This window comes from Phodopus roborovskii, unplaced genomic scaffold, assembly GCF_943737965.1.
Source record: "Phodopus roborovskii unplaced genomic scaffold, PHOROB, whole genome shotgun sequence".
NCBI lineage: Eukaryota > Metazoa > Chordata > Mammalia > Rodentia > Cricetidae > Phodopus > Phodopus roborovskii.
The window spans coordinates 956,156-982,921 of record NW_026126422.1 but is presented as its reverse complement, the minus strand read 5'-3'; the positions used below and the strand labels follow the sequence as shown (position 1 = coordinate 982,921).

Below are 26,766 nucleotides of genomic sequence, written 5' to 3'. Positions count from 1 at the left end.
AGGCTGCTTTGAATGTTGAATATGGATCACCAGCGACTCTGTTTCAGGGGACCTGGCTTGATCAAACCATATTAATCTGGAAGGAATCCACTGTTTTTTATTTTTTGTGGAAACAAACATAGAAATCCTTTTTCCTAGTAACTTGTCCTTGTATTTAAATTTTTGAGTCAAAGCATTTTTAAAGTATATAAATTGAATTTAGCAGCATTTGTTTTAACAGTTGTTTCCTCAGCAGTTAAATAATACAAAGACAATATAATACCATACAGTATCCAGATTCTCTCTGAGCTTTTTATCTTTACGTGGCTTTATTATTACCCCGTTTCTTTTACTTTTTATTTTTTATTTTTTGATAAAGGGTTTCTCTGTGTAACTCTTATCTGTCCTGGAATTCACTCTGCATACCAGGTTTACTTTGAAATCACAGAGATTTGCTTGCCTCTGTCTCCCGAGTGCTGGGATTAAAGGTGTGTGCCACCACACCCAGTTGTGGAAGATGTCCTCTGCAAGCAAAGCAGGTGTTTTTAATCACTGAACTCTCTTTCTAGTTTCTGTGCGTTATGTTTTTAGTTGTTTCATTACTAGATTGTTGGCTTTGTAAAGAAGCATGTTGTTTTCTTTGATTTCATGTCTTTGTGTATATATGACACATGCATATATGACATACATATACACATATATGACATATATACATATATGAGTGATAAGTATAAATGAATGTACACATATACACACACATATATTCTAATAGAAGAGAAAGGTGGCTCAGGAAAGTTCTCTCGTTTGTTTTGTTTGTTACATTAAAGTTATATCTTCTTTTTTTCATGAAAGAATGCACCAAACACATTCACATTTTACTTCTTTTTTTTTTAAAGCAAATGACAAAGACCCAAATTACCAGCTTTTTTTTTTTTTTTTTTTTTTTTTTAATAATCCTAAGCTTAACATTACATAGTTAAACAATTGTCAGAACCGATGAATTTGCCAGCATCCAGGCTCAACTAGAAAGCATTCTTAATTACACTTAACCAGAAATGTATTACCATTGGTGCAGTAACAGCTTTCATTACTAAATACTGAAAATAAAATTGGAATGTTTCTGTAGAAGGTTCCTCTGGCAATGTTAACCTCACAGCAGGCTGACACTACTCACTCACATTTCAACACAGTGGGAAGGAACAAGATCCATGCTGGTGTTAAAGAACAATCTTGTCCTAGCACTACTCAAGAATCACAGGGTTTTACCTTGAATTACGTTTTGTTTTGTTTAAAGCAAAGTACATTCAGAGATTACAGTTTTAAAGACAACAACAAAAAAATGTCCTATTTTGTGATCCCCAACAACAAACTCAAAAGTCTAAGACAAGTAGGGACTCAGATGAGCTGTTTTTATAAATACTTTAGATTAGTTATAGTTATACAGAAAGTCAAGTTCCATTTGAAATCTTAACAAAAGGTTACTGTTGTTCCTCAAATGGTGCTTGTTAAGGTTTAACATCTCTGCAAAATGCAGTGTTGAATTACTTGTTAACAAGTATATCAGTTAGCTGCTCCTTACCATTTGTTGTCAAAGACTTTAACTGTCGGTCTTCTTCAACTTCTACTTTCTTGAACATTTTCCACAATTGTCTTTGTAGTGAATATTTTGCCACTAACTATCTTAGTAGAAGTTGATACTGATTTGAAGTTGCCCATTCCACTGCCACCAAATGATGTCAAAGAGAACGAAGTGAGACCCCATGCCCTAGTGATCCAGACTAAGTGAATCCTATGTCAAAAGAACGAACTCCACCCCCAAAAGAAGGAAATCTACTGAAGGCAGAGGAAAACAAGCCTGTACCTTGGCTTCTATTTCCTCGGGAACCCCTTCGATTTCCCAAAAAGTCATCAAATGGGTCTTCAAAGAAGTCAAAGGAAAATGGGTCCCTTCCACCAAAAAATTCCCTGAGGACATCAACTGGATTCCGGGATGTGAAGGCAAACTCAAATGGACTGTCAAAATGACTTCCTCCTCCTCCTCCAAATCCTTGTTTGCGGTATTTGTCATAGATGTTCCTTTTTTTTTTTTTTTTTTTTTTTTTTGCATCTGATAACACCTCATATGACTCAGCTACTTATTTGAATTTCTAGTCTGCCTCTTCTTTATTTTCAGGATTTTTGTCCGGATGCTATTTAAGTGCCCGTTTTTGATTTGTCTTTTTAATGTTCTTGGGTGAGGCATGTCTCAGTACAGCCACAAAGTCATAGTTTTCCACCAATTTTTAACAGATTGTTGGAACAAATCCAAGGACGCGGTGGCAGGCGAGGGGTGGAACGTCGGGCAGCCGGTCTCTTCTGGGCTCTGGCACTGCTGCGCCGGCCGTATCTCCTAAAGTTATGTCTTTAGATTTCAAAGAATTAAAGGATTTTGAGCTTTGGTTTTTCTTAGACCTTACGGCTCTCCTATTTTCATTTTCTTTCACCAACACTGAGAGTTGAATCTGAGGCTTTGTCCATTTCAGGTTTCCACTCCTTTAAGGAGCCACACCATTTCTCAGTCCTTTCCTCCGGGGCTGCTTTTGTTCACGCCTCCTTAATGCAGACCCATGTGAGAAGGAAACTTCCTCTGTGCGTTTCTTGTCTATGGCTGATATACCAAACACCAGACACAGTGGCTTAGGCATCGAAATTCATTAGGTTTTGGTTGTCAAGGCTAGAAGTGCAAACGTAAGGGGCAAACGTAAGGTACAGACGTGGTTGGTTTCTTCTGAAGTTATCCCTTTTGATTCTGTAAGGGAAGTCTGCAAATTTTCTAGTTCTTTAAACTCTGCTTCCCTTTTGACTATACGTTTTGCAATTAAATCGTTTCATTCCTCTTTGTGCAGCTAAAAGGGGACTCAAAGAAACATGGATTCTTTGCTGTTTAGATGCTTACTTCACTGGATAGCCCGTTTTATGCCTCTTTACTTCTTTATTTCATTAGGTCTTAGGACACAAGTTATACTCCACCCTGTTTCTTGTGAGCAAAATGGTGTTTATCCAGCTTCTAACCCTTTGTTACCCATTTGTACCCCAGGCCTCAGCAGATGGCCCACAGGATAAAGTTTTATCCCATCACCCCAGTCATGACCACATATGAAATCTTGGAGAAACTCCACACTGCTCTCATAGTTGTGGTAACCCTGACCTTTCCTAGTCTTCTAGTCCCTATTGTGTAGTGTGAAAGCCACTTCCACATCTTACTATTTGTTACACAACATTTAGTTTCTAACACCAATTTTTTACTCTATTTTCTGCTGCTGTGACAGAAAAGTAGATGCTGGGTAATTTATAAAGAACAGAAATTCGTCATAGTTCTTGAGGCTAGGAGATTCAAGGTCAGGAGGCTGTATATGACGAGGGCCTTCTTGCTCTGCTTTAGTGCGGTCAAAGGAATCACATGACCAAAGAGTAAAAGAAGACCAAACTCTTGTTTTCTTATGGTTATTCAAATCTTCCAATAACTACTTTGATCCATTCATAAAACATTGCCTTCATGATCCTATTACCTCTTATAGTACCACTTTTGAATACTGTTAAGTAGTAATGGAATTTTAGACTGATTTAATACATGGTATGTAGCAGAGTAAAGAATGTGGATAAAAATGTGTATTTCCAGTGACTTGCCCTTTTATCTGGTATGGGTTGGTTGGGATTTTTCACCTCTGTAGGGTGAAATGGGCTAAGGAAAAACCACCTGCCACTGACTAGACCCAAGACCTGGGCCAGGAAACAACATCCTGAGCCTGATTTGACCCCAGAACCAGAATTCGAAATCACACCAATCCCCGAGCTTGCTCTAGAGTCAGGCTGCAGAATCCCATTATCCCTGAGCACAAAATCCCACCAATCCCTGAAGTCCCTGAGCATGAAATGCCACCCACCAATCCCCAAGCTTTCCCCATAATCAGAACATAAAAAAATTAATCAATACCAAGCCATCCAGGAAATGTCTGCCACTTAGCTCTGTACCCTGTTCAGTTTGCTGCCGTTTCTTACCCGAGGCAGCCACCCCCCTGGATTCTTCCTTCTCAGTGAGTCTCTTGAGTGAAGCTTGCTGTGTTTCATGACACTTTCACCAGAGCAGAGCCCAGCTATAAGAACTGCACTGGGGAAACCCTACAACACAGTTGTTACACTCCAGGGGATGGAGCAGAGATGTAGCATTTCCCCAGACCTGAGCAGAGCTGAAACACTTCTCTGGAGCAGAGTAGACCTGTAACAAGAGGGCTGGGGAATCCCTCCCCTGCTATAGAAGAGTTGTTTCTCTTGAATCAGGAAACCCTTTCCCTGGAGCAGAGCTGTAAGCTGCTATGCTTGTAGTGACTTTGTGATATTCTTTGGCTGCCAACTGCCAGGATACCTTTCCATTGGAGCTGCAACACTTGCATCCTTTGTGCATTGCTGTTATGTTCCCTAGTTATTCTTGACTGTGGATGCTGGTTGCCAGAGTTTTTCTTTAGTATTTATATTCATCTCTTAATTTTAGGCAATTCCTCATGTTATCTGTGACACATTTTGCTATAATGTGAGGCCGTAGGATGGATATCTTTACAGTGTAAGATTCAGCATAAGTTTTAGGCAGGATCAAGTTTCTGAGTATCTAGGTCTTTCTTTTACATTTTGAGTTATTGGAAACATTTTACGATTTTTTTTTCTGCTCCTTTTTCAAAACACTTCATCCCTGCTGTATTTTTTTGTCAGTTATAGATGAGGCTTGATTGCTGGTGGCAGCATGTTCATTGTGCTTCCTACCACATGTAGGAAATGTTTAAATGTTTAGAGTGTGACATTTGTCTCTTTGACAATGGCAGCAGGTTTTCTCTTCAGTTTGTACCATGAAACAGTCTTTCTGCAGTTCCATTCTCTGCCTCCTAATATGCTTTGTGAGATCACAGTCCATAGTGCCGTCTCCGAATCCATGGCATCTTACTTAGTCTTTGTGTCTGTGGGTTCCTAATATCTTATAGTCTTATACTAGTCAACACTTAGCCTTAAGCAATTCATTAAACTTCTTTATACTTGTATATGTGATATTTCCCATCCATACTTACTTTCTACCTTACAGAAACCAGTGCTTATAACATCCTGTTCTTGACACCCTGGTCCTTCTTTGCATTTCATTATAATTTATTGCACTTGATCTTAGCTTCCTCAGATGCATCCAAGAACAGTGGCCATCGTGTAGGCCATTTGGCTTTTATTTTTAGTGTGGAGTAATACTTTTTTTTTATAATTTGTTTTATTTAAATTTGAAACAAGCTTGTTTTACATGTCAGTCCCAGTTCCTTCACCCTCCCCTCCTCCCCTGTCCCACCCACTAACCCCCATCCTATCCCCTTTCTGCTCCCCAGGGAGTGTAATGCCCCATAGACTGCCACTTCAGCTGTGTATATCCAAGGTAGATGCTTAAAATTTTGATATTAAATAATTAAGTCTGACTAAGCAGTAGAGACTAAGACTGAGGCTTCTGATGGAGGAATCTTCAGATTCTACTCTAGATGTCTTTGTATTGGATAGAAATGGCTCAGATCAGAGAAATGGAAAAGTATATCAGCCTGTGGGGAGTTTAAAATGTAGATTGATAAAGTACACTGAGCAAAGGAATCACATAATTCATATAATTCATGCTTGAGTGTCAATTCTTCATGCTAAATGAACAAAAACATTATTTCTTTTATTCAATTTCCAATATATTTTAAGTCATTTTCATTTTATTTGTGATCATAAAATATCTTAAATCCTTAAGTAATTTATTTTTGCTTGCCTGCTTATGAGTTTGGTTGCATATTTCAAGAATGTTACTGATAATCAAAAATGCTTTTGCAAATTCTAATTTATGAAGATTTAAGGGAATAATAACTAATTAAATAACAATATCTTGCAGTTGTAAGGCACATCAAGAAAACCTATATTTTTTCCACTATGTATCCCAACTTATGATCGGCCCTCATCCCAGTGCTAGACAGAATCTTTTTTCCATCTAAATCATGATGTGGACCAGTATTGCCAGAGTTACTCTTAGTAATCCCATCTACCCAGATCCCATAAGAACTGCACATTAAATTCTTCTTCTGGGGGTTAGATGTATGTGAAAATTGCCTCATCCACTTTGGCATGTCATCTAGAAATATCAATGTTCAGATCTGTCATTGAGATTTCATGGGTGTAGACATACATAGAAGACAGCATCTCACAGAAGATGTCTTGTCCTGGTCTTTTGACTCTTACAGTCTTTCTGTCCCCTATCCTATAATGTTCTGTGATATTCCCTAAGCCTTAGGTGTAGGGGTTGTGTTGTAGATGTATCAATTGCACCTGGCCACCCCACAGTTAATTGTTCTGTGTATTTTGGCCACTTTCTGATATGGTCTGGTTTTTAAAATTCTTTTAACTTATTGTTTAAGGATTGAGTGTGTGAATACAATACTATGATCATATCTATCCACCAGTTCTCTCCTTTGCTACCTACACTCCCACAAAGTGTCCACCCTCCAAAGTTTATGCCCTTGTTGATTTTGAAGCTCAGTATGATGGCACACATTTATAACCTTAACACTTAAAAAGAAGGTTGAATTATGGAGCCTTTGCGTGTAGGGCTACCCTGAGCTAGTAACACCGTGACTCAAAAACACAAAAATATAGACCTACCCTATGACTCAGCTATGCCATTCTAAATCAATGTATCTCTGTGATGATTGCATATGAATGTTTATTGCAATGCCATTCACAAGAGTTGTTTTATGGAACCAATTAAGTGTCTAGCAATAGAGCAATAAAGACAGTGCAGTGTATATACATAATGGAATTTTTCAATCATAAAGAAAAATGAACTATTTTGTGGGAGGTTATGGAAGTCTTCGAGCCTTGGGGTTATATATGTTATTGAGTGCTCAGAGTAATTGTTGTTGAGGAGAGTCAGTCTTCCCCAGGGACAAGTCCCCTGATAGGTTTAGCCAATACCAAGAGGTCAGCTAACTACACATAAACAACACTAATCATATCAGCAGATTATATTTATATGTATGTATATGTAACAATTATAATTAAAAAATAAGAGGCCTTGGATTTGAAAAGGGGTTGGGAGGAGTTGGAGGTAGGAAATTATGAGAATGATGTAATGATATAAGCATTCTCCAAAGATAAATAAAAACTAAAAGAAAAAGAAAATGTAAAAGCAAATTTACACATAGTAGTATATTTTCTACTTTTAAATACGTTTTATTAGTTGTATTGAAAAGATGTTCCAGGAAAGTAAAACAGTTCCCTGAACACCAGAAAACTAAGGAAGCAGCATGTATGCTAATGATAATATCTCTCAGGCCTTTCTAATTACCCCTTAATATGGCATTTATACTTAGAAAATTAATTTATGCATTTTATGGTCCCATATAAAATTCCATAAAAATGGTTTTAAGACATCATTGCTTAATTATAAAAGAAGCATTAGCAGAATAGATTTTTTTAAAACCTGAATTTGCACATTATGCATTTACACTAGAGTTTAAAATCTTTCCTAGAACTTTGATTTGCTATATGCCAAAAATAATTCACATATTAAACATTTTCCAGCCATTTCCTAATGTGCATAGTAAGTACCTGATTACATCTGTTTCTTCATATGAGACTCATAGTGTACACTTAGGGGCTTTTCTTCTATTGGAATTCAATTGATTTAATTAGGCAAGTCCCATTAATGTGATACTTGGAAGATGGATTTTTTCCTTTAGTATTCACTTGAGATTACATTATACTCACAAAATCATATTTATTTTGATGCTTGCTATAGTGAAATAGATGTATGCCAGCTAAAACTGTAAAGAAGTTAACTTTTGATATAAACTACTATGTAATTTCTATTGCACGTAAGATTATTTTTCTATTTTAACACACTATATCTCCAATACTTTAATAGTATTTTGTTGTATTTTTATAAGACCATGATGTGAAAGAAAGACAAAAGAGTGTGATCTGAATGCAATCCTAGGAAATAGCTGTAAACTATTATAAGTTAGAACCCCATTGTGACACAGAATTTTCTCTCTTATACATTTTTCTATAGTAGATACTAAATAATTTCAGTTCATTTATATTCCTAATTAGCTTATTTCAATTTAAATTACAAGAAAGTCATTGTAGTCTATTACTGACAGCATGCAGGATACAGAGGGTCATGCTACCTGTGGATGGACTTCAGAAAATATCAAGCTAATATCTCTAAAAATTTCTCTCAAATATAACATTTATTTTACATTATCCAAAATAATTATTTACCATGTATACCTACCATAAACTTTATACTTTAAGACCTTGATAATTACTCAGTATTATTTTCTTAATTTTGTTTTACTTTAAAATCTATTATATTCTCCCTCTCCCCTCATTCTCTCATTTTAGAAATCAGTGGCCATTAGAGATAAACATATAAAAGAGCCATGTAATTATGTTAATTAATATATAAAAAGTAAAAATGTACAACTTTAGGAAACAGTTTTGTTTCAAAAGCGGAATAGTTAAAAATTCACCTAGATATTTTAGTCATAGGAAATCTTTAAAGAGATGGTAAAACAAGTATTTGTAAAAAAGTATTAAGTTGTATGTGAACATTTACAATGCATTGTAAACCTAACCATTATTTCTAATCCTCAAGAGTATAGCATCTAAATGTTCACTGTGAAATGAAAAGACATATATGCATATGTAAAGCACTACTGGACAATGGAGATTGTGAGACAGGGGGTTTAACAAGACTTTGTTTCTCAAATGTTCTAGAGATTTAGAAGTCCAATCTGGAGGGTCTCCCTTTTTGAGTATTTATATGATGGAGACATCACATTGGTCAGTCCCCTTCTTATAAACATCAGTAATCCCAATATGTGAGCCTCAGCTTTGCAATCTAGTTGCTTTCTACCTTTGCAATCTAGTTGCATTCTATATGTACCCCCTTTAACCACTGTCACATTGAAGATTGGGACTTCAGTCTATGAATTCTGGAGACACATTTACTATATACCATATGAATACAAGAATATGTTTGCATCTCAAAAATCTAGCTGAGTGTGTTATACTTTATCTGTCCCTTTGTGTTACAGTTCTTAAAAAGCAAACCACCAAAAATGAACCACCACTCGATGCACATGTTTATTGTTATTATGACTTATTCATCGATTGTCCCTTTATTCATTTGAAGTAATTTTGGTTTCTTTGCCTAATTTTTGTTGACATTTGATTTGACAGATGGAAGTACAGATACTCAAGCTTGTAGTTCAGCCTCTCTGTTTGAGTCTCCTTTCCTCATGTCCCCCACCCCCATTTCCTTCATCTGCTACTGGCTTGTCACCACCACTGATTTGGACTCTCTTGTTCTAGTCTTCACTGTCACATTGTGCCTTTGCTAGTGAGATGTATTTCCCACAGTCAGAAAATGATTGGGCCCTGCCTTTGCTGGTTGTTTGTTTAACACTGATCTGCTTTCTTCATTGTTGTGTTTTAATTGGAAAATTGACATCATTACCATTCATAATTATTTTGGAGAATAATGTAATCATTGTCATTTTGCTGTTCTTGTGATGATTAACTCTGTCTTAGTCCATATATACATTCTCATGATTATGTTTATCTTTCCTGTGTGCAGGATTCCTTAAAGTGTCTTCTATAGTGCTGGCTTATGGATATGGATTTCCATAGTTTCTGTTTTTCATGGAAGGATTAATTTATTCTTTAACTACAAATTATTTTTTAGCATAGTAATATAGGGTTACAGTTACATGTTCTCCCAGGGATTGAAGTTCATCATTCCATGCCATCCTGGATTTCAGAGTTTCTGCCAAGGAATTTGCTGTTCTGATAGATTTTCTTTGACATGTCACTTGGAACTTTTATTTTAGAATTTCAATATTCTTTCCTCTTTCTTTATGTACAGTGTTATTATTGTAATATGATGTGGGGGAATTCCTCTCTAGTATGCTTGTAATACTAAAGGCCTTGTCTATGTCAATATCTACCTCTTTCTTATTACTTGGGTTTTTAATTTTTTGCTATTGTTATTTCCTTATTAGCTCATACATCTTTATTTTTTTCACAGTCATCTTCGATAATTTTCTTCTTTTAATACTAATTTACTGGTCTTGCATGTTCTGCTCATACCTTTTTTTAAAAAAAATTTATTCTTATCTGCATGATTTGTGTCCCTTTTCTTCAAGTCCTAATAATCTGTCATGTATTTATCCCATCAAGTTTATGAGACTTTGAACTGAATTTTCAATTTGACTTGAAATTTTACTTCCAAAATTTCAAATGGATTTTTTTTTAGCATTTGATTCTTCTTTCATATCCTCATTGTCTTCCTGATTTCACTCAAGTGCTTTTGTATAGGGGAGAGGCCATGTACACCTTTGTGTATGTGCATGTGTAGGATAGAGGTTTCTGTGTCTTCCTCAATTACTGTCTACTGTACTTTTTAGATAGAGCTTCTCATTGAACTTGGAGCACATCAATTTGTCTAGGCTGGCTGACAAATCGGTCTGCTTGTTTCCTAACCCTATCCCACCCCATCACTAGAGTTATAGAAATGTACCTTAGGCCCAGCTTTTGCATAGATGCTGGTGACTTGAATGTTCTTATGTATGGGTAGTAGGCACTTTACCAGCTAAGCCATCTCCCTAGCCTGCACCTGCTCAGATATCATTATGTTCCTTTTTAATTCATTTAGGCTTTCTGTTTCCTGAAAAGGAAACAGGAGTGGAATGGGTTGCCCAGTTTGCTAACATGGCCATTGTAAGAGTGAACCTCATTTTAGCTTAACTGAGGGAAGATAGGAAGTTCTTGGGCATTGATGCAATTAGCTTTAGCCATGGACTACATACAGTCTCTTTGGTGTTGAGGATAGTGCTAAAAACTTTCAGGTGCAGGTGTCATATTTTGTTAATAATGGAACTGAAAAATGTACTGGAAGAGAGACCTAAGAGAGTTTCTGAAAATGTATCAAAGAGATATCCAGTTGTAAATGCAATAGAAATACAAGGAGAAAGAGAATTCCAATTATTCATTTAAAAGGAATTCTGACAGAATTTGGGAAAGAACACAAGAAGGTCATGGATGAGTTTTTTTTTCCCCAATATAAATGAAAACATGAATCCTCTGATTCAAGGAGCTGAAATGAATCCTTAGGAAGATGAACAGAAAATACATTGAGGTGTGGGTACCAAAGGGAAAGTAGATTTTTAAACAAAAGCAGTAGAGACAAATTCTATTCATGGTTTTAGAACAAAACACTTTATAAAGTTGAAATAGAAATGACAATAATGCTGATTAGCTGCTTAGGCCAGTGTTAACTGGATCAATAAACAAGCAGTCTTCTGTTTAAGAGTACACTGAAAGCAGCAGTTCATTACCTAGCTGCCACGTCTGCTCTGTGCACTTAGGTATTTACCTTGGGATGGGAAGTTGCAAGAATAAGCTACTGGCCCTAAAACCCCTCTGCTGCTGCGTTATTAGAAACCTGCACGCCTGAGTTGTTTTCTTTTGCTGAAGCTGTCAATTTGACTCACACTGCCTTGAATACATTTTCTCCAGCAAGGAATTCCTCATGCCCAGCCTCCTCTTTCACATAACTCGGTTCCATATCCAGACTTACACAAACGCATTTGAATAACAAAAAACAAATCATCCTTGGATCACTAGCAGTGACAGTTTTCATGAAAAATAGTTTTCAGCTTTATAGTTTCTAAAATACAGCAAGGCAGAGCAGAAGGAAGTTGAAAAACATGCTAATGAGATACTCTATAGTCTCTGCCACACATATCAAAGAGTAACTAACTTAACAGCATCATTTCAGTACCAAACACAAGTCACCAGAGAGTGGGACAATGTCCACAGTGTGCTGTTCAGAAGACAGATATTCAGAAGTTTTGAATGTGCTCTTACCAAATTGGAGGAGCTACTGAACAGTAACTTCGCTAACTTCAAGTGCCTTAAACACAGTGGGAAGAGTACCATGCAAGGACAAAGACATATTGCTGTCATCCTAGGAAAGTGTTAACTTAAAAATACACACACATGTGGAAAGTCAGAGAAGAACGTGTGCTCTCCTTCTACCTGATGTGTTTGGAGATTGAACTCAGGCTGTCAGGCTTGGACAGTCATCACCTTTACCTCCTGAGCTATCTCAGCAGTCCCAAGTTCCAGAACCTAAAACACTATCCATGTGGACTCCTTCCGGCTTTCAGATAATAGTGGTTTTGTGGATTTTATAATCACATTTTTTTTCCAGATTTCAGGGACACTTCCATCTGCCATCATTGCATCTCTACTTAGGAAAATGGAAGCAGGATTATACGTCTGCTACATTTCTTCCCAGTGTCTCATGGCCACATAATATTTTTATACTTCCAAATCTCTTCTCCATAATTATAAGAATTCAGCTGTAAAACTGTATGTGACAATAGATTTCCAATGGATATTTCATTCAGCTACTTAGAGTATAATGTACTATCTCAATGTCATCATTAAAATGGTTTGTCTATTATTCAGGCTGAACCATCCTGAAATCTAGATTCAAGTCTACATTAATGGGTGTGATGTCTCTCATCAATTGAGCAGTACTCCATTGTCACGAATTTCTAAAATGTTTTCTAACAGTGATGAACCCAATTTCTGAATCTGTGACCTTGTCCTTGGCTAATTATAACAAGGTACAAATTTATCTTAAAATTATTTATTTTTAACATTTCATATGATTTACCTAATTTCCCCCTTCCTCCAGCTCCTTATGCTGCTGTCTATTAAATTCATGACCATGGCCCATTTTTCTTTAGCTATTATTATTTTACACACACACACACACACACACACACGATTATATAAATGCAGTCTGCTGATCATTTGATGTTGCTCATATGTGAGTGGCACAGTTGATGTTAAAAGAGGAATGTTATTCCTGATATCTAGATGGGCCCAGTATAGTCATCAGTATCACACATTTTCTTTATGTGGGAGAAGTCAGAGAAATTAGAAATCAAAGATGCTATGGCTTACTGCTGCTTTGAAGATGGGGAAGCTGTAAGAATGGCATGCAGCTTCTAGGAATAGAGGGCAAACCCTAGCTATAGCTTGGCAATTGGTTCCAACCATGAGATTATACAATAAGCTGAATATGGTAGGTAATACTATCTTTCCTGGAATTTCTAGATTTAGTCCAGCTTAGCTGATATCTATATTTTAAACAAAAATTTGTGTCACTTAGATATGTTCTGATATATTTGATACAATATATTTTAATCTACCTTGTGGACTTTAGTATTGTTCTATATAATCATTGTTTAAGTTTGGGAGAAGATGGATTATTTATATTGTGTTTCTTTCATCTGAAAGCATATTTTTAGGGACACCATAGTTCAAAATCACAATTTTCCCTTCCATATTAAGTTGTGCAATCTGTGTTAACCTATAATGTGCAAAATTGTTATTTTTAACATAATAGTTTCCCGTCTCTCTGTGTGCAGTCAGTGCACTTTCCCCGTGGTTCCAACATCCTTGCTCTTAACCAACTCTTCTTTCTCCTCTTTCATGATTACTTCTCCTTGCCATCATCTCTCCTCTTTCTATCATAGGGAACTCAGGAACATGGTTAAATTTGTGAGCTGTTACCATAGAGTCATTCATTAACTCATGTATTTGCTTACTGGTTAAAAGTCATTGATCACTATGAGCAGAGACAGTTGTCTTCTCTGAAGATATAGTGATGAGCTAAATGTACACTTTCACAACACTGTGTTTCCCAATGTTTATTTTCCAGGGCATACCCCTATATGTATATATCTATTTCTGTATCTCTGTGTATACTCCTATATGTATATCCCTGTGCATATATTCCTATGTGTCTATCATTATGTGTGAATTCATATATTCATATGGGGGTGGAGTCTATTAAACAAAATATCACAACTGTTTAATTCTAAGTATGAAGGTAAGAACTATGGTTTCTTAAAGCATATTATAGACAGCCAAATGGAGTCAAGAGATAAAAGTTAAAATTCAAATAATGAACAATAATTAAAGATAGGGCTATGTATCTGACTCAGTGGCAGAGTGCTCATTGGACAAGCATGTATACAGGTTTTGGATTCCAGGCACCATTTGAAAAGCCAGTGCTCAGTAGGATCGCTGAGGGTTGCTAGGAATTGCCAGCCAGTCTCTCGTTAAATGGGGAGCTCCATGCTCAGTAAAGACTTTGTCTCAAAAAATAATGTGGAGAATGACACTTCCCTCTCTTCCCCTTCTCATGTGTATATCCTCACACACATGTGTTTACAGATGCCATCCAGACCCTCCTCCAGGCACAAGCAGACCTGGAGAATAAGGCTGGTGTGAAACATTTTTGTTAAGAAGTTCAATATGCCAGTCAGTGTCAGAAGTGGGTTGTGTTTTGTTTAAACTTTCATAAAGACATAGAACTCTTCTGATAGTGATAGGTTATATACCTCACAATTTCTTTTTCCTCCCTTGCTAAGAGATCCCTGACTGTATGTATGAGTACAGGAAACCAAGGTAAAACAACTACCCACTCATTCCCTTGCAGTCATATGAGCCTGTTTGACTCATTGTTAACATAGAAAGCAGCATTTTTTTAAAGTTACTTTTCTGTCAGTTCATGAAGTTATTGGTAAATATCTTCTTTGGTTTTTTGACATTTTCCTTCTCTTTTTGATATTATTTTTTAAATTTAAATTTGCAACAAGCTTGTTTTGCATGTCAATCCCAGTTCCCTCACTCTCCCTTCCTCCCCTGTTCCCCTCCCAACCACCACCCTACTCCCTTTCTGCTTCCCAGGGAGGGTGAGACCTTCCATGGGGTATCGTCAAAGTCTGTCATATCATGTGGGTCAGGGCCTAGTCCCTCCTCCATGTGTCTAGGCTGAGAGAGTATCTCTCTATGTGGAATGGGCTCCCAAAATCCATTCGTATAGTAGGGATAAATACTGATTTGCTACCAGAGGTCTCATGGATTGCCCAGTCCTCCTAACTAACACCCACATTCAGGGGGGTCTGGTTTCCCAGCTATAAGACTGGGGTCCATGAGCTCCCCTTTGTTCAAATCAGCTGTTTCTATGGGTTTCTCTAGCCTGGTCTTGACCCCTTTACTCATCACTCCTCCTCTGCAACTGGATTCTAGGTGTTTGGCTCAGTGTTTAGCTGTGGGTGTCTGCTTCTGCTTTCATCAGCTACTAGATGAAGGCTCTATGATGGCATATAAGGTAGTCATCAATCCCATTATCAGGGAAGGGCATTTAAGGTAGCCTCTCCACTGTTGCTTAGATTGTTAGTTGGGGTCATCCTTGTAGGTCTCTGGACATTTCCCTAGTGCCAGATTTCTCTTAAGATCCATAATGCCTACTCTCTATGATGGTTTCTCTTTTCTTGCTCTCCTCTATTTTTTCCCTGACTAATTTTTCCTGCTCTCTCATGCCCTCCTCTTCCCTCCTCTTTTCCCCTTCTCTTTCTCCTAATTCCCTCTCCTCTTCCCCCATGCTCCCAATTTGCTTGGGAGATCTTTTCCAGGGGACCATGTATTTTCCTTCTTTCTAAAGTGAGAATGTATCTCAAAGTTGTTTTGATTTGCATTTCCCTGATAGCTAAGGATGTGGAGCACTTTCTTAAGTGTCTTTCAGCCTTTTTGATTTCCTCTATTGAGAATTCTTTCTTCAGTTCTGTACCCCATTTTTAAATAGGGTTATTTGGTGTTTTGTTGACTAGTTTCTTGAGTTCTTTTTATATTTTGGAGATCAGCCCTTTGTCGGATATAGGATTGGTGAAAATCTTTTCCCAGTCTGTGGGCTGCCGTTTGGTCTTGTCGACTGTGTCCTTTGCCTTACAGAAACTTCTAAGTTTGAAGAGGTCTCATTTATTAATTTTTTCTTTCAGTGTCTGTGCCCCTGGAGTTATGTTCAGGAAGCGGTCTCCTATACCAATTTGTTCAAGGGTACCTCCTACTTTCTCTTCTAAGAGGTTCAATGTGGCTGGATTGATGTTGAGGTCTTTGATCCATTTGGACTTGAGTTTTGTGCATGGCGACAGACATGGGTCTATCTGCAGTCTTCTACACACCCTCATCCAATTGTGCCCGCACCATTTGTTGAAGATGCTGTCTTTGCCCCATTGTATAATTTTAGCTGTTTTGTCGAAAATCAGGTGTTCATAGGTGCGTGGATTAATATCAGGATTTTCAATTCGATTCCATTGGTCTACCTGTCTATTTTTATGCCAATACCAGGCTATTCTCAGAACTATAGCTCTGTAGTAGAGCAAGTCAGGAATGGTGATGCCTCCTGAAGTTCTTTTATTGTATAGGGTTGAATGTTGTGAAAGAACTATGGGAAGTATCGTAAGATTGTAAGCATGAGGATCAGATTCTAAATGGGGGAAACATGGGGGAACTGAGATGCTGTATGGCATTAGAGCCCCCAGTCCTGTAGATTGGTACTCAGAGTTTCACTAATTTGATGGATGAGAACAATAATTAATCTGCACATTTGTAGTATTTTGCAAAAGCTTTCTATCCTCATTAGAAACTTATTTTTTCATTGTCCTTATTTTGACAAGTAAAATAATAAATGTTAAATATATTTGTTTAATGTGCTTTTTATGTTTATGCATTTGTATAATTAATAAATAATGGTAACTTTCAGCTAGAGTGATCAAGAATGCTTCAGGAAAGGTTCCACTTGAGTTTTTTCATGTAAATCTGTTTTTAAAACAAATAATCAGAAAAGATTTTAAGGAGAGTTTTCTGAAGCATTTTCCAATAAACAGTAGGGAACCCACCATATGATTAATTTCATGTTTTTTTTAAATTTAAGCATTTTATCTCTTTATTCATCATCTCCCTATCTTATCTATCTATCTATCTATCTATCTATCTATCTATCTATCTATCTATTATTTCGTGTGTGTGTGTGTTATGTATGTCATGGCACATGTATAGAGAGGTCAGAGGACAACTTGAAAATGCCTGCTGAGTTGTCTCATTTACTCATTAGAAAATTTTCATGTCTTATGCATAAACATTCATGTATAATAATTCTGATGGTTCAAGAAATGTTCAGTGATCACCGTTGTGAAACAGTACTTTTCCCAGTATCAAGACCTTTTTCTTTTAACAGAATGCTTTGATAGCCAAAATCTGGTAGCTAGATGACTCAGAGCCCTAAGGTAGACAAATCCACAACTGGAAAAAAAAGCCAGTGGAATGATTTCTACTGATATTCAGCTATACTCATAGGTCAGTGCCTAGCCTAATCATCATTAGAGAGGTGTCTGCCAGCAATTGATGGGATCAATACTGAGACCCACAGCAGAAAGGGGAGAAGGATTAAAGAAGCCAGAAGTGTTGAGGATACCAGGAGAATTTGGCCCACAGAATCAATTAGGCAGAGATCATAATGGGCTCACAGAGACTAAAGTAGCCACCATGGGGCCTGCATGGGTCTGCACTAGGCTTTTTGCATACATTCTGTGGTTGTTTAACTTGGCTATTCTGTTGAACTCCTAGTAGTAGGAGAAGTTGTGGTGTCTCTGACTCATTTGCCTGCTCCTGGGACCCTTTTCTGCCTATTGGACTCCTTGTGCAGCCTTTAACTTGACATGCCATGTTTGGTTGATATCTATTGGAGGCCTGCCCTCCTGTGAATAGAAACAGAGGAAGCGTGATAAGGGTCAGGTAGAAGGTGGGGGGAAAGCTGGGGGTAAAGCTGGGGGAGGAAGAGAAGGGGAAACAGCAGTCAGGTTATAAAACAAACAAGTAAATAAATAAAATATACTTTAAAATATTTATCCTTTTCTGTTTTCCCCTCTCAGGGAGATCTTGTTTTGTTGTCTCAGTGCTCTAGTTAGAACTGTGAGTACTATATATATTGAATAACTATGGAGAGAGTGGACAGCCTTGTCTTGTTCCTGATTTTAGTGGAATCACTTTCAGTATCTATCCATTTAGTTTGGTGTTAAGTGTTGATTTGCTGTAAATTGTTTTTATTATGTTTAGGTGTGTTCCTTTTATCCCTAATCTCTCCAACACATCTTTGCATCATTAAACAAGCATTCCACATCATAATCCAATGTAACACATCTTAAAATAATATTCCACAACTCAGGATTTGTATAGTAGGATAGCTCAGTTCTGGTGGTGACATACTACCTTCTCTATTGTTGCTTATATTCTTATGTTGGCCTCTTGGTATCTGGGTGTGGGATAATAAAGGGTCTCTGTACTAATTTTGAATTTGTTTTTGTTGGATGGGTGTTCCTTGGTTTCTGCTTCCTCTCTGGTCTTCTGGTCAGTGTGGCCTGGGCTTCTCCCAGTCTTTTTGGTTTCTGGTAGAGCAGGGCATCTCTATCCTAGTTAGAGGCTGTGAAAAGGCAAGTAGCAGGGCACAGGACTGGTGATAGGGTTGGGAGACGGTGAGATATTGAGAGAGTGGGGGAGTTTGTAGGGCAGGCAGTCTACCCAGACTTCTAGTCTTCTTGGTCTCTGGTTGAGTGGGGAGTCTTGGCCCCAGTTGAAGGTTGGGGAAAGGCAACTCATAGGATCTGAGACTGGAGGATATGGTGGGGGAGATGACAAAATATTAAGATAGTTGGGGTGGTTGGTGGGCAGGAAACCTACCAGAACTTCTCCCAGTGTGTGTAGTCTCTGGTAGAGCAAGGAGTCTCTACCCCAGTTAGGGGCTGGGATATGGCAGCTAGGATGGTGGGGGACTAGAGATAGAGGGTGGGCAGAGAATGGGGGAAGCTTGATGCACAGGCAGCCCACCTTGACTTCTCCCAGTCTGCTTGGTTTCTTGTATAGTGGGGGTTCTCTGCCTTGTTGGACACTGCAAGTAGGGGTACTTGGGACTGGGGGAAGGGTGAGGGGGCACTTATATAGTGAGAGAGTATGGAAGTTCACTTGATATTACTGGGAGGCCTGCTCTTTTCTGAAAGGTAACAGAGGAACAGTGGGTTAGAGGGGAGGTTGGCGGGTACTGGGATGCAGGGAGGGAGGAGAGGCTGCGGTTGGGATGTATGAGAGAAGAATGAAGAAAAAAGAGTGCTGTAAGGTAAAAGATGTATAGTGATTATCGTCTTGATGGTTTTATATGGGAGACAGACAATGAAAGGCTAGTTTTGTAATGTTAGGCCTGGCCAATCAAGAAATCACTACTGCAATCAAGTGAGGAAGAGTAGATTGTTGGATTGTTATGATAAAAGAAGGCATTCTAGTTTATTTCTAGATGAAAAGTTGAAATGTCTAGCACTTGGAAATTTGTGGAATGCCATGCTGGAGAAACCAGGTGGAGTCGATGTTCTTTTCACATCATTTCTGCCCATGGCACATTTTGTTGTTCTTTACTCAGACTTATGTGCCATGTGATAGATAGCACATAGTTCTAGTTCCTTTAATAAAACATAATTATTATATAAGCTACTATCTCATGTGGCAAGAGAGCATGTAAAGTTAAGCTAGGATTATCTGTTTTTACGTATTGGTCATCATTAACAATGCAATTGCATTTCTGTCTTTTAAGTATTTTTGTCTCCTAAAGCAAGACTTGGTGTTTTCAAATTCATATATCTTCACAGGTGTATATTTACAATTATGAATATTAGAGATGCTGGAAAAAATGTCAAGGACAACATGCTCTTAATTGCAATTTGCAGTGTGTTTCACAAAGATGATCTGATTATCTTCTGAATGTCTTTGCTAGAAAGCCTCAATTAAGCAATGTGGATAAGTGTACTGGTAAATCGTTGCTTTAATCAAGGTTTCCTGAGTATTCAAGCCAACTTTGCTATATTATGACCTCAGTTTTTGCTATAAAGATTTTGATTGAATGCATTGGTTGAAAGCTTAAAGTCTTCTCTAGTCACTTCACAAGCATGACAAACACTTTGTCAAAGAATTTCTCAGTGACTTTTATTATTATGTATTTGAGACACATAAAATGAAATTGTTGGCAAAAATCTTAGACTATTTTAATCTAAACTCTCAGCCATGAAATAATAATTACAATGAATTACACATTAACTTGAAGCATAAAATCACTTTTAATGTAGAACAGTGAGTGACTTTTAAATATGTTATGAATAACAACTATCACTAGAAAGAGAAATAGAAGGATGTGTGTCTTACAACTTGACAAGTGGTTCTTTAATTGCCTATCACAACCTCATGTATGGCATGAGTCTTGCTGCATGGCTTTGATATTAAGTGTATGTGTGTACTGCATCAGGCTCTTCCCCTACTGACAGTTAACTCCTGTCTTAGTCATTATTCTATTACTGTGAAGAGACACCATGTCCATGGCAATTTCTTTAAAGGACAACATTTCATCGGGGCTGGCTTACAGTTCTCAGAGGTTTAGTTCATTATGGTCACAGCAGGACACATGACCGCACACAGGCAGACATGGTGCTGGAGAGGTAGCTGAGAGTTCTTCATTTGGATGAACAGGCAACAGAAAGAGGGCCTGACTTGAGCATTTGAAACCCCAAGCCACACCTCCTAATCACTGTCAACTAATGCAGTTCCTTAAAGAGCAAGCATTCAAATATATGGCTCTGTGGGGCCCATTTTTTAATTCATATCACGAGAGCTCCTTAGCAAGTGCTCTGAATCCACACTCTACCTCTGAGACTGCATATGTCCCTTCTATCCCCTCCCTCAGTCTTTCTTCTAGTTTCCTCTCTAGATTTTCCAGCTGGCATCTGAAGATCTCTTTCTTCTTCCTTACATCAGTTCTACGGTTATTGTTAGCTTTACTTTTAATCCTCTTCTCTACTCATATTCAAACTATGGCAACCGCCTTGAAAAAGAAATTAGTATCTGCCTTAATTAGAGTTCCATTGTTGTGATGAAAGAACATGACCAAAAGCAACCAGAGGAGGAAAGGGTTTATTTTATCTCACAGTTTGTTGTCTATCAATCAGGAGAGTAAGGGCAGGAGCTGAAGGCAGGAACCTGGATACAGGAACTGAAGCAGAGGTCAAAGAGGAGTCCTGCCTACCCTTATGGCTTGGTCAGTCGGCACCCATGCCCAGGGGTAGCATGATCCACAATGGGCTGGAACTAATTAAGAAAATGCACTACAGATTTGCCTACAGGCCAGTCTTATGGAGGCATTTTCTAAACTGAGAGTCCCTCTTCCTAAATGACTCTAGCTTGTGTCAAGTTGATGGAAAACAAGCATCATAGAAATTATTTGGCCCTTGCTATAGTGTGGGTCCTTATCTGAAGGTGAATTTACACTCTGCCTTTCTGACTTCAGCCCTTTTTCTACTTGAGGTATTCTTCACTTACTCCATAGTCAGCATCAGCTGTGTTTTTAGCTTCCTTGTTTTTTTATTCCTCTATTCTCATCTGTGTGACCTTGAAAAGCACTGTGTATTCCATTTTTCCCTTAACCAAAACTTCCAGTCCTTCACAGATCCATTCTTTGGACCTTGCTGAGACCCAGTAAGGGACCACAAGGAAGCAAATTGTGTCTGGCTCAGGATGTGCTCCACCTCTTCTTGAGTCTGGTGTGTGAAATCTCCTTGCCTTTGCAGCTCTCCAAAAACCTTAAAACTAGGATTAAAATGTAAAACCAGATTGTTACATCAGTACAGTGTTGAGATAAAAAGCAATTTATAAATAAATGGTTCCCATCAGTATTATTCAAAGGTTAAATTTACCAGAACAATCTAATTTTGTTGCAAATTCACAGCTTCACATGTAGGTAAAGACTGATGCAACTGCAACCTGGAAGTAAACTCACAAGTAAAGATGTATTTATTGCATTTACCTCATTAGGTAGGTGCAGCTTAAAGGTTTTAATCTCACAGGTCCTTCTGTAGTGCTGCATTTCAAGAGAAAACAACAAATAGCCTCAGTAACAAATGTCAAGAATGGAAAGATTCCTTTTCTTCTGACAGCTGCCATCAAATGTGCTGAAATCACCAATAGAAGTACACTCAGGAACTATGGAGAAAGACACAGTCCTATGGGGTGCACTTTACCCCAGAGAGTACCCTGATGGCAGTAACAGTAGATCTTTGGGCTCCATGGGGTTCTCTGCCCATTCAGGCCTGAAAACTTTCCAAGACTGAAATATAAGAGAGGTTATGCAACATAGGAATTGATGTGCATCCTAATTTGCCCAAAGCCATTTCAGTCCATTTCAGACAACAGAGACTGCTGTGGAACTCCGAGGGTCTTAAATTCTTACTGGACTGATGAGGATTCCACATGTATATTTTTTGAGGTTATCCTCTGGAATCCATTCTATATAGCTCCCAAGGAATCTTGGATCGCAAGAGCAGTCCACAAGCACAGGTAGCTATAGACTACTCTGATGCTAAAACCCATGTCCAAACTTTTGTTTTCAGTTTGTTACAGCGTGAGAGACAACTCTTAACTTAGGTGCTCACTTGAGTCTGAGCTGAGAGGTTGACAGTTACATCAGTGCTGGTAAGCACAGTTTTGGAAGATTAGAACCCATGTACACTTTCACATGGCTGGGGCCAGAACATAGAGGAAATTTCATATGTCAGTGTCACAGCAAACAAGGGTGAAGATGGAGGTTTCTGTCCTGCCTGGTCCCACAGCCGCTTTGCTCCAAATAAATACATGGATGCTATATTAATTATAAAACTGTTGGCCTATTGCTTAGGCTTCTAATTGACTGGCTCTGCCTTAACTATTAACCCGCTTCTATTAATCTATATACTTCCACAAGGCTGTGCTTTATCTGTAATCCAGCATGTTAGTCCTTTGGCAGTATGGCATCTCTTTGTGGCCTCCCTCTGTCTCTCTCTCCCCTCCTTCCACTTATAGCCCACCTATGCTTTCTACCTGGCCAATCCATGTTGCATTCATCAATCAATAGGAGAAATACACACACACACACACACACACACACACACACACACACACACACAGAAGGATATCCCCTATCACTTGGGAATTGGAAAATTCTTATTTTAGATGACATCAGGGGTTGTAAAGTGAGGAAATTTAATAGTTCTGAATATGAGTAATTTCCCATGGATTTCAACTAGAGAGTATTGAGTGAGATCACAAAGCTTATGAAATGGTTTGCTGGTTTGCACAAAGCTCCCACAGGTTAACTCCCTTACCTACCAGGTGATAGGAGCCAATGGGTTTGTTTAACTTCCTGGGATGGAATTATTTGTCCTTTGTTTGGAGTTTGACATACTGGAGGGTTTTCCTATCAAGGTCCGCCAGCATCCCTCTTCTGACATGGGGTATCTTTGAGGGTTTCCTCAGGGCCATGCTAGAGAGAACGAGGACAGTGATGATAGGGAACTGCCGCATGCCACTCTAAGAACCCTGCAAACATGAACTGGGCCAGTGTTTGGTGGGGCCCTCGACTCCCAGATAGGAGGTCAGGTGCTAGATCTTTGTCATCACTGTGCATCCAGACACATATTTTACCAGGCCTCTTGCCTGTCTCGTTTGTTTTCTAATTTCTGCTTCTGTCTTCTCTCCCTGGGAAGAGTATCCACTAGTTCTGCTGCTCTCCTCACTAGAGTGAAATGCTAATGTTCTTTGAAAGGCTAGCATTTAAGCCTATGACCTAGATATGTGTCCTAGTTTTTAAAGAAAATGAGATCAGGAATATGAGAATCATATATTTTTAACTTTTGCTTTGGGAAGGAAATTCTGCTGATACATGAACAGGGTTCAAATACTGGGCATGGTGGTGAGTTTAAATGTTAGATCAACACAATCTGGAATCATGTGGTAAGAAAGCCTCAGTAAAGTAAAGAATCGTCTGGATAGGGATTACCTGTTGTGTCTGTGATGGAATTTCTTAGTTGGATAAACTGAAGCAGGAAGACCCACCCTTAATGTGGATGGCACCGTATTCTGGCCTGGACCCTGGACTGAGTGAACAGGAGAGACTGAGCTAAACTCTCCCAATGATGTATGCATTTAGTCTGTCTCTCTTGTTGCCTGTGGATGTGACTCACTGCCTCAAGTTTCTGCAGTGATTTCCCTGCAATGATGACAGGTACCTGGGATTGTAAACTGAATAAGAAACAAAAGATCACAATAGAAGTAAGATGTTCTTATCTACATGGTTCACCTTTCCTGCCACAGTGCTCAACTCATTCAGGATACTAAATACTGGAATAACAGAGTTTCATTATTAGTCATACTAAGCATAGTTTTGGGATATTTAGCATGTTCTGGTAAAATGCAAATTAAAGATAAATGAGATAGAATAAATCAGCTTAGTAGGCAAGCAGGGAGTAAGTTTTCTGGTAAGCATTCTAGTCCCCGCCCCCTCCAACCTTTCTTGGAATATAACAAAATATTGATTGGGTTAGCCTTGTGTTTGAACTTGCACTGATGCATTGGATTAGGTTTTTCCTAGGATTAGTAATGTTCCTGTGTAGTCAAGTACTAGTGTTTTACTTTTGTAGACGTGTTTTGTCCTAACCCTACAGTTTATCTATTTATTTTCACTTTATTAAATAGACAGAAGATCACAAAGTTGAGTGGTTAGCTAAAGGGCAAACAATAAGCAAGTAACAAATATTTGAAACCCACACTCAACCAAAATACTCTCTTGTATCTAATAAACCATTACAATTTAAAACATTTTAGTGTTTTATCATGATTTGTGTGTGTGTGTGTGTGTGTGTGTGTGTATTTACTTACATGTATGTCTTACTATGTGTACATGCCTGGTGCCCAGGAAGGCCAGAAAAGGGTGTCAGATCCCCTGGAAGTGGAATTAGAGATGATTGTGAGCTGCCATGTGCGTGCTGGGACTCGAACTTGGGTCCTCTGGCAGAGCTTCTATTGCTCATAGCCACTGTGCCATATATCCAGTCTCCAAATGCAAAATAACTTGTGCAGAATTTAAAAAAAAGTTTTCATTGTGATAATTAGGTTATACTTTAAGGCATTAATTATGTACCTAGTACATGGCATTTGTATTTTAGTTTAGAATTATTGTTATAATTAATATGTGGTTCATACTGATTAAAATGCAAATGTAACTGCATATCATATAAAGAACAGTAAATGATGATAGCAGAAGCTTTCCAACTTAATTGGAACCTATTAAAAATGAAAGAAGTAGCCTCGTTTTGCAGAACAAGTCAAGTATGCTGGTTCAGAAGAAAGGCAGGTATAGCTTTGCTGTGTATGAAAACATACACTCATTGTTCTGAGTCCTGTATGAAAATCAGTGTTTGTCATTAAAATTGGATATGAGCATTTGTCCTCTTAAAGTCATTTGAACTCAAATTTCATGAATCTGGTTTTCTTAATTCTGGATAATCAATAATTATATTATAAAGTTTTATTTTGGTGGAATCTACTTTATAATTTCTATTTGTATTGAAAGAGATTTTCATATGTCTAAGCAGTGTTTTTGCTAAGTGTGAACATTTATTCAGCAGATAGCTGGGAAGCTTTCACATAGAGTATGCTTATGCTTATCTTTTACATTTTTTTTTCCTAGATGAGTCCAGCTCCAGGCTGCTATGATGTTCAGAAATCGTATGACATGTCCCAAGTTAAACACAACTACATGCCACCTCGTAGTTCAATGGCTAAACTAAAACATTCCTCCTTCCTGAGTGCAGCTCCCCGGTGCCTGGGAAAAATCGCTGAGGGGCCAGGTAAGGCCGGCTGTTCTTTAAGGCTGTGGGGAAATCACAGTTTCATACTGAATGGATGATCACATACACTTCACAGTGACAGTAGTTAAAGTGCATAGACTTTCCCGTCAGAGAAGAAGAGGATAGTGAAAAATATGAGTCTGTTTGTTTTCAAATGTGAAATTTGTCTAAGGTCTTATGTTTCCTAATGGTTCCAAAGATATTTTATCAGTTTTATTTAAGATAATAAATATATCTGTTTATGAAAAAACAAGAACTTTTAGTACATAAAAAGATTTTAAAGGAGAAAAGCAGTTTTCCTGATTTGGAAATCAGTACAACACAAGAAAGAAATACATGCCAAGAAAAACTAGTTGAGTATTTTCAAATATCAAGAAAGCAGTGTCAATGGCTGGCTTTGCCAACCAATTGGATTGTGAAATGCCCAAGGCATTGCTGAAGCAAACCTGTAGGTGTCGCTGTGACTGTTCTCTGTTAGAATTAACCAAGGCAGGAAGGCCCGCCCTGAATGAGGATGTGGGCACTGATGGGCTGAGGTATTGGGATGAAAGAAAACAAGAAAGGTGAACTCCAGCTGAATACTGCCCATTGTCTTTCTGTATCCTGTTCCCGAGAGGAGAGCAAGTGTTCTCCATGTGCCTTGGACAGGAGAGGTTCTGTGACCATGCCTTCCCTACCACCATGGGTTGCAGTGCCCAAACCAGGAGTCCAAGTAACCCTTTTCCATAATTGTTTCTTGTCAGGATTAGGTCAGAGCAATGAGGGAAGTGACTGGTGTGGTAGCAAAAATAAAGTTACAAAAATGATTTTGATTCTAAAAGTTGGGGCTGGATCTGTTGTTAGTGTTGTTGGTCTAATAAAAAAGTGAATCAATAACTAACTCTGGTAATGAAGGTAAGTCAGTTCGCATCACGCACAGAGGAACCAGACAGTCTTGCGCAGCAAATGTATTGTTACTAAGTGAGTAGTTAGTACTGAATCTTTGGAGAGTATGAACAAAAACAGTACAGCAGAATTAAGAAACTTCCTTTTGTTGTCATTTTCCTGGTCCTGTGCCACCCATGTGGGCATCAGCATT

The 26,766-nt window shown here is 38.2% G+C and overlaps 1 protein-coding gene across 1 annotated transcript in view; it reads left to right on the top strand.

Annotated features, from left to right (window-relative positions):
• The window catches only part of Stpg2 (sperm tail PG-rich repeat containing 2), a 465,521-nt gene that overhangs the window by 148,571 nt on the left and 290,184 nt on the right, over positions 1–26,766 (top strand). Inside the window, exon 11 of the mRNA XM_051185397.1 lies at positions 25,529–25,688. Coding sequence (XP_051041354.1) covers positions 25,529–25,688 — 160 coding nt within the window. The remainder of the gene's footprint in view (positions 1–25,528; positions 25,689–26,766) is intronic.